Source organism: Saimiri boliviensis, chromosome 13 (assembly GCF_048565385.1).
Source record: "Saimiri boliviensis isolate mSaiBol1 chromosome 13, mSaiBol1.pri, whole genome shotgun sequence".
In the NCBI taxonomy this organism is placed as follows: domain Eukaryota; kingdom Metazoa; phylum Chordata; class Mammalia; order Primates; family Cebidae; genus Saimiri; species Saimiri boliviensis.
This window is the reverse complement of record NC_133461.1, coordinates 60,437,483-60,451,141: the sequence shown is the minus strand read 5'-3', so window position 1 is coordinate 60,451,141 and position 13,659 is coordinate 60,437,483. Positions and strand designations below refer to the sequence as shown.

Sequence of the window (13,659 nt, the reverse complement as noted above, 5' to 3'; positions counted from 1 at the left end):
AAACAGCGAGAATTAAGATTAAGTATTAAGAAAATAATACCGAGGGCAATGGTTATGGAAGGTACAGAATTTACCTAGCTATCAGTACTCAGGAAGGAGCAGCTCTTTCTTCCATTTTTAGAGGAAGGGTGGGGGTGGGGGTGGTTAAGGAAGAGCTGGTGTTCTAGAAACAAGTTGTTTCTAAATTTAAATTTAGAAACATTTTAAACAGGTTGAGCATCCACGATTTTCTTCAGACTTTGAGGAGAGCTCCCTGATTTCCAACCAAAGACATAAAAGTGAACAGCACTGATTACATTTTTGTGCATTCTGGCAACCACACACCCAGAGGCTTCCTCTTCGCCAGAGGTTACAAAAAGGAACTCCAGCAACTTCAGTTGTGCTTAGATGCCTTCACAGACAAGAGCAAAGCAGGACCAGTGACCTCATATTAAGTCACAGTGTCTTTCCCCAGTTACAATCGCTGAGAACCCAGATTTTCACAAGGTGCAAAGAAAAGAATAGTGACATGGTTATTAAAAGTTGTGGTGAGAAGGAAGTCCTTATCCGCTGCTTCAAATATTTCATTCCCCCACTTAACAAATATTTATTCTGCACTTACTATGTCCAGACACGGTATTGAACTCTGGGAATTCCCTGGTGATCAAAAGCAGTCTTACTCTTTGTTCACATGGAGTTTACCGTCTAGGGGTGGAGACTAGCATCAATCAGATAATCACAGAGATAACAGCACTGAAAGAAAGAAACAGTTCTTGTGGGAGAATCTGCTGTAACAAAGGGACTGATCTAGAGGCTCAGGGGAACTTCCCTGAGAAAATCCTCATTAGCTAAGAGCCAAAGGATCAAGAAGGGTGAAGGACGGTGCATGCGAATATTGCATTCAGTATTAGTAGAACTGAAAAGGTGATGTGGCTGGAGAACCAAGAGCTAAGGGACAGGGCACGTGTAGTCAGAAAACGTATGCATAGCTGACTCTGTCTGTCATCTCTTGTGACATACCTTCTTACCCTGATGTGTAGCAGCTGGAAAACAATCATTGTATTATAGTTTATAATTTAGAATCAGGAATTCAAGCAGGGTTCAGCTGGGCAATTCTTCTGTTCCACATTCAGCTAGAAGTTGCTGTATTAGTCAGAGTTCTCCAGAGAACTAGTATATCCGTGTGTGTGTGTGTGTGTGTGTGTGTGTGTGTGTATGTATACTGACCCACAATTATGGAGGCTGAGAAGTCCCAAGATCTGCAGTCAGCAAGCAAGCTGAAAACCCAGGAGAGCCAACTGTATAGTTCCAATCTGGGTCCAAAGACCTGAGAACCTGGAGAGCAATTGCGTAAGTTCCAGTTCAAGCCCAAGTCCAAAGGGAGGAGAAGATTGACGTCCCAGCAGAGACAAAGAATCCCCTTTTACTTGGCCTTTTTGTTCTATTTAGGACTTTAACTGATTTGGACAAGATCCACCCACCTTAGGGAGGGCAGTCTGTCTCAGTGAACTGATCCAAATGTTAATCTCATCCAGAAACACCTTTACATACAACCGGAATAATGTTTGTTTAAACCTCTGGGCCCCTTATGGCCCGATCAAGTTGACAAACTAACCATCAGAGTTGGGCTGGTCTGGAGAGTCCAGGATGGCATGATTCACTTGCCTGGCACCTTGATTTCAATGGCTGGGAGTGTGGGGTCCTGATCAGCAGCAGTATGGTAACTGTTGACTGGAGCATCTGTAATTGGCACCTCCAGCCTTGTGGCTTCAAGACTCCTTACATGTCAGTTCAGGGCTTCCAGGAAGAGACTCTTCCAAGAGTCAGGAAATCTTAAGGTCTTAAGTCTGAGACCAGATACTGGCAGATGTCATTTCCATCGTATTCTTGGTGACGACCAAAGCAGTCCACCGGCCCACTCAGATCCAAAGGAACAACGAAGATGCCACCTCTCATCAGGAAGAGTTTCAAATGACTTGTGGCCATGGTTAGTCATCCATGCTTCAGCTTCTGGACACAAATTATTCACATCCTCTGTAAGGCAAAATAGACTCACTCCTTCTAAAGAGTTCAAAAACCTCGTCCCAAGCTTAAGTTTAAGATTCAGGTTCTTACCACCTAAGGTTCAGATGCTGATGGCACCATTTGATGCTGTTGTTTAGTATAGTTTCTCTCAATATGAAGACTTGTGAACAAAAAAAAAGGCATCTGCCTCATGTAGACCCAACATATACTGATAATACAGGAGTGGGATAAAGGCTTGGGATACTCCCACTCAAAGAGTGAAGGAACAGCTGTAGGCGAGGCATTACCATAGCAAGTCTGAAATCCACATGCTGCCAGTTCCTTGACTGGAGGGCCCAGGCCTGCTCCCTGGAATGATTCTCTGCAGCGCTTGGATACCCCCTCCAGACTCTCGCTGCACCCTCTGAGTTGTCCCTTTTCCATAAGAAATATCACTTTCAACTGAATAATCTTCTCAGCTTATGTTTCACTCATAAAAGTTTGGGGCCTCTAAGGACTCTTTACACTTTAAACTACCTCTGCCCACTTTGTCCAAGCTGATTATGTGTCCACTGACATACTTCTGTAATCTTCATGGGCATCCTTTGAACCTTACTAGACTTCGTTCTGTTAAATGAAACACATCCATAATTCTCTTCAAGACAGTCCCTTCTTTGGTCTGGGTCAGAGTCGGGTGCTGTGAGACAATACCCTTAGGATTCTTAAAAGCCTTTTTGTCTGTTTTAGCAATTCTGTGAGGTACATCCTTAGCTATTTATACAGTCATAAAAAAGGATTTTACAGCCACCCCCTAGGAATGTGAGAGCATTTTTTGTTTCGTTTTACTCAACACGTTCTAGCTCTTGATTGCCTCCAAATTTTGTTTGAAAACTGAGCGGTTCTTTCTTGACTCATCTTTCTCTACCTGAACCTTTCGTTGTGTGTAGCTTTAAAAAAAAAAAAAAAAAAAAAAAGTCACTTTAAGCATTCTGCCTGGAAATTTTCTTACTAGAATTCGTGGGCTCATTGGGTATATTTTCTATTTTCCACATTACGACAAGGGATAATATTGGCAAATTCTCTGCCACTACATTAATAGAGTTACCTTTTCCAATGGCAATTTTCGGTCCTCCTGGGCTTCACCAATAGTCTCCTCAGGACCTGACAGCTTCTTCCCTCCGCCTAAATTTGACACTTAGTCTTAGCTGATATTTATCAGAGTGTCTGCACATGGCCTTTCCATCAGAACCGTCTCAGGACTCGTAACCTGCTGTCTCAGGCTTCCCAGAGGGAGTGCTCCATAAGGCCAGAGGGGAAGCTGCCTGATTCATGAAACCTGGGCAGAGAGCATCATTTTCTCTGTATTCTAATGATCATAGTGGCCACAGAGCTTACCCAGATTCAAGGAGAGGAGACATAGCCTCCACCTCTCTATGGGAGGAGTATGGAAGAATTTGTGGCCATTTTTATTCATCTATAAGTGACATCATAGAGGGTTTTGCAGGCCGTGTTAAGAGTTTTTATCAAGAATTTCACTGGGCACTGTGGTATATGCCTATAGTTTCAGCTACTCGGAGGTCTGAGGCAGGAGGATCACTTGAGTCCAGCAGTTTGAGACCAGCCTATGTAACATGGTGAAATTCCATCTAAAAAAAAAAAAAGTATTAGAAGACTATCACATGACCTTTCAAAAAAGTCACTCCAAGGCCGGGCACGGTGGCATAACGCCTGTAATTCCAGCACTTTCAGAGGCTGAGGCAGGCGGATCATGAGGTCAGGAGATGGAGACCACCCTAGCGAACACAGTGAAACCCTGTCTCTACTAAAAATACAAAAAATTAGCTGGGCATGGTGGTACACGCCTGTGGTCCCAGCTACTCGGGACACTGAGGCAGGAGAATCGTTTGGACCCGGGAGGCGGAGGTTGCAGTGAGCCGAGATCGCGCCACTGTGCTCCAGCCTGGGTGACAGAGTGAGACTTCACCAAAAAGAAAAAAAGAAAAAGTCACTCCGGCTGCAGCATGGGAATAACTTTTAAAAAGGCTGTTAAAGGCTGAAGTTCTCTTTTAGTTCCTCTTTCTCTGCTGTGCCTTGTCATACAGTTTCCTGTGAACACTGCTGTCATGATTTGGCTCATGGTGATGACAGTTGAGACAAGAGAACTGCACATCATTGAGGTATTTCAATATAAAATGAATTAACTCCTATTTCTTGAAGTCCGTTTAGGGCGTAATTTTGTCTCCAAGTAGCCAATAAACTTACTATTAGAGACCTTGCCAATATTAGAACCCAAAAACACCTAAATATTTATTGTAAATGATGTGTATTCACTCTACACATAGATTTTATCTAACCCCTCTAAAGAACAGACCAAGTTCCTGCTCTCATTCTGATCATACTCTAGTGAGGAGGACAGATGTAAAGAAGGAAGCAGATGTAAAATCAATGAGATAACATCAAACAGTAATAATGCTATTTTTTAATTTAATTTAATTTTATTTATGTATTGAGACAGAGTTTTGCTCCTGTTGCCCGGGCTGGAGTGCAATGACGTGATCTCAGCTCACTGCAACCTCCGCCTCTGAGGTTCAAGCAATTCTCCTGCCTCAGCCTCCCGAGTAGCTGGGATTGCAGAGATGCACTACCATGCCCAGTTAATTTTGTATTTTTAGTAGAGACGGGGTTTCTCCATGTTGGTTAGGCTGATCTCAAACTCCCAGCCTCAGGTGATCATCTGCCTTGGCCTCCCAAAGTGCTGGGATTGCAGGCGTGAGCCACCTTGCCGTCTGATAAGTGCTATTTAAAAAAGAAAAGAAAAGAAAGCCGGTTGTGGTGGCATGTACCTGTAATCCCCGCTACTTGGGAGGCTGAGGCTGGAGAATTGCTTGAGTCCAGGAGTTCAAGGCCAGCCTGTCCAACAAAGTGAGACCTCTCATCTTTTTTAAAAAATAAAAATTAGTCCAGGCAAGGTGACTCACATCTGTAATCCCAGCTCTTTGGGAGGCTGAGGCAGGTGGATCACCTAAGGTCGGGAGTTTGAGACCAGCCTAATCAACATGGAGAAACCCCATCACTACTAAAAACAAAATTAGCTGGGCGTGGTGGTGCATCTCTGCAATCCCAGCTACTCGGGAGGCTGAGGCAGGAGAATTGCTTGAATCTCAGAGGCAGAGGTTGCAGTGAGCTGAGATCATACCATTGCACTCCAGCCTGGGCAACAAGAGTGAAACTCCATCTCAGAAATAATAATAATAATTAATTAATTAATTAATTTAAAAAATAAAAATTAAATAAATAAATAAGAGCAATGGGGTGGAGAGTTATTTCTGGACCACCCTAAATACAGTAATCAAGGAAGACTCTCTGAGGAAGTCATATTTGAAGTCCAAATGTGAATAAAAGAAAAGAGCTGGCTGGAGGAAGATTGAGCAGGTTAGGGCAGCAAGCCAGAGGGAGTGAGCAGCAAGTATTCTAGCCAAGGGCAGAAAGGAAATGGCCTTGCAAAGCACAGAGAGAAACCATGTGGCTTATACATCCGGAATAAGGGGAAAAGTCATGTAAGATGAAGTAGAAGAAACAGTGAAATAGGCCAAAGATATATCACATAGGGCCTTGCTGACCAGCGTTCAAAATTTGCTTAGTATTTTAATGAGATGTCATTAGAAGGTTGTATTGAACCCTAGTCATTCACACTTTAGCATGAATTACTGTAACTTGACCTTTTCTCCTATGAATTTTTTTTTTTTTTTTTTTTTTTGAAACGTAGTTTCACTCTGTTGCCAGGGCTAGAGTGCAGTGGTGTGATCTCGGCTCACTGCAACCTCCGCCTCCTAGGCTCAAGCGATTCCCCTGCCTCAGCCTCCTGAGTAGCTGGGATTACAGGTGCCTGCCACTACGCCCAGCTAATTTTTTTGTATTTATAGTAGAGATGGGGTTTCACCATGTTGGCCAGGCTGGTCTCGAACTCCTGACCTCATGCTCCTCCTGTCTCGGCCTTCCAAAGTGCTGGGATTACAGGCGTGAGCCACCACGCCCAGCCTGTCCTATGAATTATTTTAGAACAATTGAAATTGACCCTTAGGTGAAAGTGGCAAGAAAGAGGGCAAAGTAATTTTTATATTGGCTCTGACTTGCAGGAAGATAATGGATGTGGTCTATTTAGTCTACACAAATCACCTCAAGCTTTGGAAATTTGCTGCATTAAAGATACTAAGTCAAAAAAAAAAAAAAGATATTAAGTCAGGCCAGACGTCGTGGTTCACGCCTGTAATCCCAGCACTTTGGGAGGCTGAGGTGGATGAATCACGAGATCAAGAGATGGAGACCATCCTTGCCAACATGGTGAAACCCTGTCTCTACTGAAAAATACAAAAATTAGCTGGGCGTGGTGACACGTGCCTGTCATCCCACCTACTCAGGAGGCTGAGGCAAGAGAATTACCTGAACCCAGGAGGCAGAGGTTGCAGTGAGCTGAGATTGCACCACTGCACTCCAGTCTCATGACAGAGACTGTCTCAAAAAAAAGATATTGAGTTCAGAGAAAGACAGCTGAGTTTGTTTTTTGTTGTTGTTTTCAACTGTATTTTCAAACACTTCTGCAGACTATAAAAAAGAAACCAAGGGGTGTGGTAGCATCCATGTGTGTGTGTATGTGTGTGTGTGTGTGTGTATATATATATGTAACTGTATGTGCTATGGCTTATCCTGAATTCCAGGCAATGTCAATGTCAGCCACTCACCAGATAATGTCTATTGTGTGTCCTGGAAGTCAGCAGTGCTATGTGTAGCTTTTTAACATCAACATCAATCCCTTCTTAAAGATTCAAATTTTAAAAAACCGTTTACATTCTAAGATAAATGACCTTTCCCACTCGTTGTACAATTTTGCGTAGCATGTTAATATAAAATATATAACTAGATATAGCTAATTGTAAATTTTCACTATAGCATAGTTACTTCCCAATGTAAAGGCCTACCTTACTATAGAGAATAATTTGACTTGGGGTTTGAAAATATAAGAAAAATCTATATGGAGCTAATGAGTCATGTTTTTCTTAAAATAAGGTTTATAATTAGAGATCTAATTTTTGTTTGCATTTGAGCTCACCTTGTTTTCCCAACTCAATAAATGATTACTGGGCTTTCCTTCACTCCCACCCCTGTCTGCCCTGAGAATTTGTTTGTTTTCTTGTTTTCTTGCATCAAGTCTGTTTCTACATACTGATCAGAGCACGTTATTGTCTTTTCAGTTGAATGACATTTGCTGACACCATGATTATACTCAAAAATGAATATGGTTGAAAATTTTAATATTCTGATGTATATAAGAATTCTACTCTGAAAAGATAAGGTCATTGATTAATATGCCAATTACCTGTACCTGACTTTGTGTCTTGGTTTAGCTGCCTGACCAAAAAAACGTCAAATCCATTTATGTTGTGTTCTCAGTTGATTGTCAATGACCGTTATTTCTGAAGTGATGTATGTATAGTTTATTTTTGTAATGAAAGGCTTTAGAGGTTTTCAAATAACTGGCAAAATAATAGTAAATCTGAAGTTTACTTCCATTTGTCTTGTTCAATTAAATTATAACCCCCTTTATGAAGATCTCAGGAAGTGTTCTGAAGTTCAAGGTCTTCCCTGGGCCTGAGCAGAAACACCAGTCATGGCAGTAGTGCCCTAAAGCTGGTTCATACCAGCTTGCAAGAGCCAGATGTTACAGTTTCAGGAATTTTGGAAGCCCACATTAAATTGTGTAACTTACAGTTAGATAAATTATATCAAAAACAAAAGTTATAAATACTTAAAACTCTTCAGTTCCTAGTCATGTTGCTATTCGTGCTCTTGAGGTTTCATTCTACCATAGCTGTACGGTGGAAATGCTACATGCTGGTGTGGCTACTGCACGTCTCTGCCCGGCTCTATGTGCAGTGGCCACTATGCCATGGTGTGGGTACTGACATAGTACTGAAGCTGAAAGAGGCTTTAATAAAAATAATTTGTATCACATAAAAGATATAATGACAGTAGACAGTCAATTAGTTGGGACAAGGGCAGACTGGGATGCAATGGAATGAGTGATTGTCCAATCATAGTTGAACTGCTGGCTACAGATACAAGAGTTTGGCCAAGATGAACAAAAGTATTCCATGGAAACCAATTCACTATATAGAATTTGCCATCAAGAATACCGTATAGGCCAGGCAAGGTGGCTTACGCCTGTAATCCCGGCACTTTGGAAGGCCAAGGTGGGCGGATCACATGAGGTCAGGAGTTTGACACCAGCCTGGCTAACATGGTGAAACCCCGTTTCTACTAAAAATACCAACAATTATCCAGGTATGGTGGCGTGCGCCTGTAATCCCAGCTACTCAGGAGGCTGAGACAGGAGAATCACCTTGAACCTGGGAGGCAGAGGTTGCAGTGAGCCGAGATCGGGCCATTGCACTCCATCTTGGGCAACAAGAGTGAAACTCTGTCTCAAAAAAAGAAAAAAAGAATACTGTATATTTCATTACTTGTAGACTGTGTGCTACATATCATTCGTATCAGCAAAATTTATCATAAACATATGGACATATATATGCTTACTTCCTCCCTAGAGGGTTTCTTATTCAAAGTTGGACCAGACACCACTGGATATGCAGGAAAGATGAAATTCAATAGGAAACAAACTTAAAAGCAGCTTTTCCAGAAAGTCATAAGGAAGAGCAATGTGAAGATAATCTGTTAAAGTCAGTGTTCATGCCGATACCGATTTGATTTATCAGTATAGAAAAGACTTTTGTTTGCAAACTTCTCCAGTTTGAAAGAGAACCAGGATTTCCATCAAACGAAACTGCGGACATTTTTGTTCAGTCTAAAAGATCATGACTATTGCATAAGATTAGATAATATTATTTATTTATAACTATGACTTATAAAAATGCTTTTTAAATTAAATAATTGTTACCAGGTCTAATTTAGCCTAGTTTAGTATTTTCACCTTTAAATTCACTGAAAAGGTGCATAAATATCAGTCAAGGGTATTGACTTGCTTTATGAACAACTTGACTTGCTCAGATAACCCATTCACTCTCTGACTTGCAGGGAGCTGAAAGCTAAACCCGTCAGACCAAGGAAAGGCTCTGGCCCAACCACCATAGAGAAGAAAGTTCCCAGACCACACCATGGTTTTAACCACCTGTTACGTATTTCAACACTCATCACATGATCTCTATACACAGTAGCAAAGAGGCAGTGCTGGTCCCTGGCATCCTATTGTGTGAACTTTTATTGATCCATAATCTAGTATAATTTATACACAGAAATAGTCACTCAGACAGACTGGGCCTTTGTCCCATCCAAAAACATATTTGCTCCCATTTTTAGTGTAAAATTTCCCCAAATGGTTTTAGTGGAGGAAATGAAGTCATCCATGAGACCTAGTTAAGACTAAGAATTATTTTATGTTTGAAGTTGATGTTTGTTTAGCTATGTTCTTGCGATGCCAGCAAAAAAAAAAAGAAAAAGAAAAATCCAGATCTGAAGCATGGGTGTGTTATGAGAAGCCTGGAAAAGGCGATTTGGGTCCATTATATAACGGCCACTTTTTGTTTTTGTTCAAGGTGTCATAAAACTGAGTTCTGCAGTTGAAGGTATGTTTTTACAACCGCAAAATCAATAATGTTTTGCTTGAAGGTTGCATAGCGTGGCTTGTAGCTAAAAAGCTTCTGTGGCAGTGGTGTTTGACGCCATGTGCAAATTGCCAGCTATTGCCATTGCATCTGTGTTTCCCCTTGTTCTGGTCATTTTATGCTGCAAAGCTCTTGGCCCTCCTCAAATGGCGTTTGCACTGACCTGAGAGGCCGGCCCCAACATGTCTGTTTCTGTCTCCTCATGTGACTGCCCCGAACTGGTGCTCCTCAGAGTGCCTGGGCTCTTCTGTGGCCTGATGTGAGGCTGGACACAGTCTTGTCAGAAACCTTTGCCCTGGGTCCTTCAGCAGAGCCTGGTCTAGAGCATCCTTTATCCCAACAGAGCAGACATGTTTGCCCAAGAAGTACGTAGCCATGAAGAATTGGTCAGGCTTCCTGATGAGAAAATGAGATGGTTAAGGCACCTGCCAGTCTCCTTGTGGGTTCCTCCTGGGCAGTGTGACCCACCACCACGAGGCATGGTAAAGATCAGGTTCCTTTACTGTTGTCCCTGTTGATGAACGGCAGTTCCCTTCGGTCATGCATTCAAAACGCCAAGAAGAAAAGGAAGAAGGATTTAAGGAAAGTACAAAAGAGACATTAAAGCAAAGTGTTTTGCTGAGTAACCCCAAGAATATTAAAATGACCTCATTTTCTGAAATGATTAGTTGGTTATTGGTATAAAATTGATCTCCTTAGCCCCATCGGAGTTTCACAGTTCAAAAGTCGAGAATGTGTCATTTTCTCCTTTTGTGAGTTTCTGTGTTTGTTTGGGGGGTATGTGTGTTCTCGTTTATTGGGAGTTTGTCGGTCATGCTTTGGAGGTTTCTTCCTCCTCACTGAATCAGGGGAGGCTGCATGGAAGAGGTGGTGGGCATTCAGGTGAGTTTTCAATTTAAAGGGAGATGTGGCTGGCTTGGTGAATGGGCAATGCATGGAGGTGGGGAGTGGGAAAATCGCACGGGGGGTTGGAATGCTGAGGCCATTCGTGGGCTGGAGTTTCAAGGTTGGGAGGTGGAAGAGTAGGTCAGTTATGGACCCATGGGACTGGCAAATCCAAAGCGAGGGTGCCCTATCCCTTCGGTGGATTCAGTACCATCACATTTTACAAAACCAAGTTGAAACGGCAGTATTTCTGGCCTTTGTGGCAGAAAGTATGTTGCTACTGGAAGTCAAGGAAAAGGTGCAGGCAGCGGCGTTTCAGGGTGGCGAGAAAAAGACCTTCTCACCTCGAGGAGAAAGTGCATGTTGCAGGCCTCGGACAGGCCAAGCAGAAATTCAAGTTCCCTTTGCACATCAACATGGAATTTTATTGAAGGATCGTCCAGGCTCCTCCCTGCCTAACGAGATGTAAGAGACACAGAAGCAGAATCAAGTAGCACCGTAAGAATGACCTTGGCTGCAGAAAACTGCCAGCGGCAATTTGAGCGCTGAGTTTCAGTTATCTGTTGAATTACAGATAACGGTTCACTCTGGGTCGTCTTGACATTTTATCAAGGAATGGCTTTGAAGTCATAGTTTTACATCGCCTGCCTGACTTGAGAGCAGTATTCCACTTGGAACAGAAGGACAGAGCGACAAAATACAGTTCTCATTTTAAAAGTCAGAAAGTCAAGAGAGCATTACGTAATTTGAAAACTGTTGTTTCGCTAGAAGTTACTAGTGGGTGGCATGGCTTGTCTGCACCCCCAGAACAGGGTTCTGTTCTCTCAAGAAAGATGAGAGTTTGAGGGAAAATGAAGGCAGGAAGCGGAATGCCTGCTTGGGGCTTGTCTGGCAGCCTCTGGCCACCTTCCCCATCACTCGCCTCCTCTGAGTCCCTGGGGCTCACAGGAAGTTCTCTGGAGTAGCTGCAGTACCTGAGGTCAGGCCCACTGCGACTGCTGCTTGAGCATCTTTTGGGCGGCTTACTGTCTGAGGCTCAGGAGCATGCTGTGTTGTAACGGTGTTAGAATGGATGTGTGCAGGGCAATTGGGAGTGCGATTGTTGGGGTAAGGGGCGTGTGTTCCATGCATGCATTCTCCGTGCATCTGAAACCTGGAACTCTTACAAGCATGCTCAGTGGCACGTGTGTCAGATACTATCTCTCGATGAGAAATCAAACCTCAGATGGTCAGCCTTGCAACTGCTTAGCTAATGACCGTACTTGCTACTTTCCATCTACGGACTGAATTCAAGGCAGCTTCATACAGCTTTTCATATCAAAGAATATGCACATCACTGGAAGAAATCCACTGTCAGAAATGAAACCTCTTTTCTTTAAAAAAAAAAAAAAAAAAAAAAAAAAAAAAAAAACTCTGCTCTAGATTATCCTAGAACTCTGAAAGTAGTATTAATATTTTAGACAGATTCTCTTATTCTTTTCAAGGAAAAATAATTGTCAAAGTCCTAAGAGAAAAACAAACCAAGATTCCATTTGCCACTCCCCACCAAGTGTCTATGGCAGGCATTTTGTTTCTTCTTTTCTTTCACACTACAGCTTCATATCAGCTTTTTAAATCAGCAGAAAGAAAAACCCATTTTATAGCTCATGAATGCTAAGGTTAATGATGGAATGTCGTTTGAAAGACTTAAAATGGTATTTAAACAGAAACACTCATCAATGCTTTGATTATGTTGCAATGAGGAAAAATATGTGACTAGGAAAAAAGTTCAGTTTGAAAGATACAAATGCAAAGTTTTATCGATGACACTGATGAATTCTCACCTCTGATGTTAGATTGATAATCCCAAACTCTGAGAAAATTGGGGTAAGAGAGAAACATCCTGACAGCAATTTGGGGGAAGGGGTAGACAGTTGCACCAATGGCAGGTACTAATGTTAGGGTCTGAGTTTCTGTATCGTATTGAGAGTTCTACAATAGATCAGGTAACAAATAATGCTACCGGGATAAATATTGTGGAGAAGAAGTCTAGTTTGAAGCTTAGCAACAATTTAAGAGTTTGATTTGTCATTCAATGTCAATTTGAGATGATTCTTTCTTGGTCTGTAAACATCAATATTGTTGTAGAGGTGAGGCTAATGGTGAAGATGCATGCAATGGCTGTTTTCAAATAGTGTGGGTATGAATTTTGTTTGTAAGGATTGATTAGGGTAATAGTAATAAGTATAAATAGGGGAATTAGGGTTATTAATATGATAGAAGAATACGTATTTTGATTTTATTTGGAATTGCACCCATATTTTTGCTTCCTAAGACCAGTGGATGACTTTTATCCTTTAAAAGTTGAGAAAGCCACGTTGCTGGACATGGGGGCGTGAGTTAGCAGTTCCTGCATACTTTCTCTGTAGGTAAGAAGTTGTAGCTTCTATTATTAGATTCACAGTCTAATGTTTTGATTAAACTGTAACTACAGAGTGTGAAACCCATAACGATTTTAGGATCCAAGGATAGTAGTAGGACGGGGTACTAGTAAGAAGGAAAAACAACTCACAGCAAGAATTCCACAGAAGCCTTCTAAATACTTCTTTGAATAGGGTCTTTTCTCTTGAAACTGGAGCAGGGAGATAGATGGGGGGGGTACATATTTTCACAGGTAGGGCCAAAACATTGGCCTTATCAAGAAGAAATGGGAACAGAGGTCATGGAAGAGCTGAGTCACCCCTGAGTCAGAATGGCTCTGATACTCTATAGGCAGCTATTTCTTTACAGGGAAGGAGGGGCCACCCCAGCTGGAAACTCTTGTTCCAGCCAAAGGGGTGCATTCAGACATGGTGAGTGGGAGTGTTCCAGCAGGCACAGGCCTGGAGGGACAAGGTGAGGCAGCCGTGATGGTAGGCTGATGAAAGTCTTTGCCACTCATAACCAGCGTGTGTTCTGCGTTGAGACTTGTCTCTAAGGTGATTTGTTTATACCTCGTAGGTGAGACTCCAAAATGCCAAAAGGACATCACATTCTTTTGAAAGTCCACATGAAAAAAAGTGAAAGTTGTTGTCTTTGGAAAAGTTCCGTGTCTGTAAATACAGGAACAGATGAGCCTCTCTGAAGAAATTAAATA

The 13,659-nt window shown here is 42.2% G+C and overlaps 1 protein-coding gene across 20 annotated transcripts in view; it reads left to right on the top strand.

Annotated features, from left to right (window-relative positions):
• Positions 1-13,659, top strand: part of DLGAP1 (DLG associated protein 1) — a 966,546-nt gene that overhangs the window by 796,184 nt on the left and 156,703 nt on the right. For 10 of the 20 annotated variants that reach the window (XM_074383719.1, XM_074383720.1, XM_010335534.3 and 7 more), the window contains one exon: positions 9,591-9,620. The exons of the other annotated variants lie outside the window; for them this stretch is intronic. In XM_074383719.1, the coding sequence (XP_074239820.1) occupies positions 9,591-9,620 (30 nt within the window). The remainder of the gene's footprint in view (positions 1-9,590; positions 9,621-13,659) is intronic. 20 annotated transcript variants of the gene reach the window in all.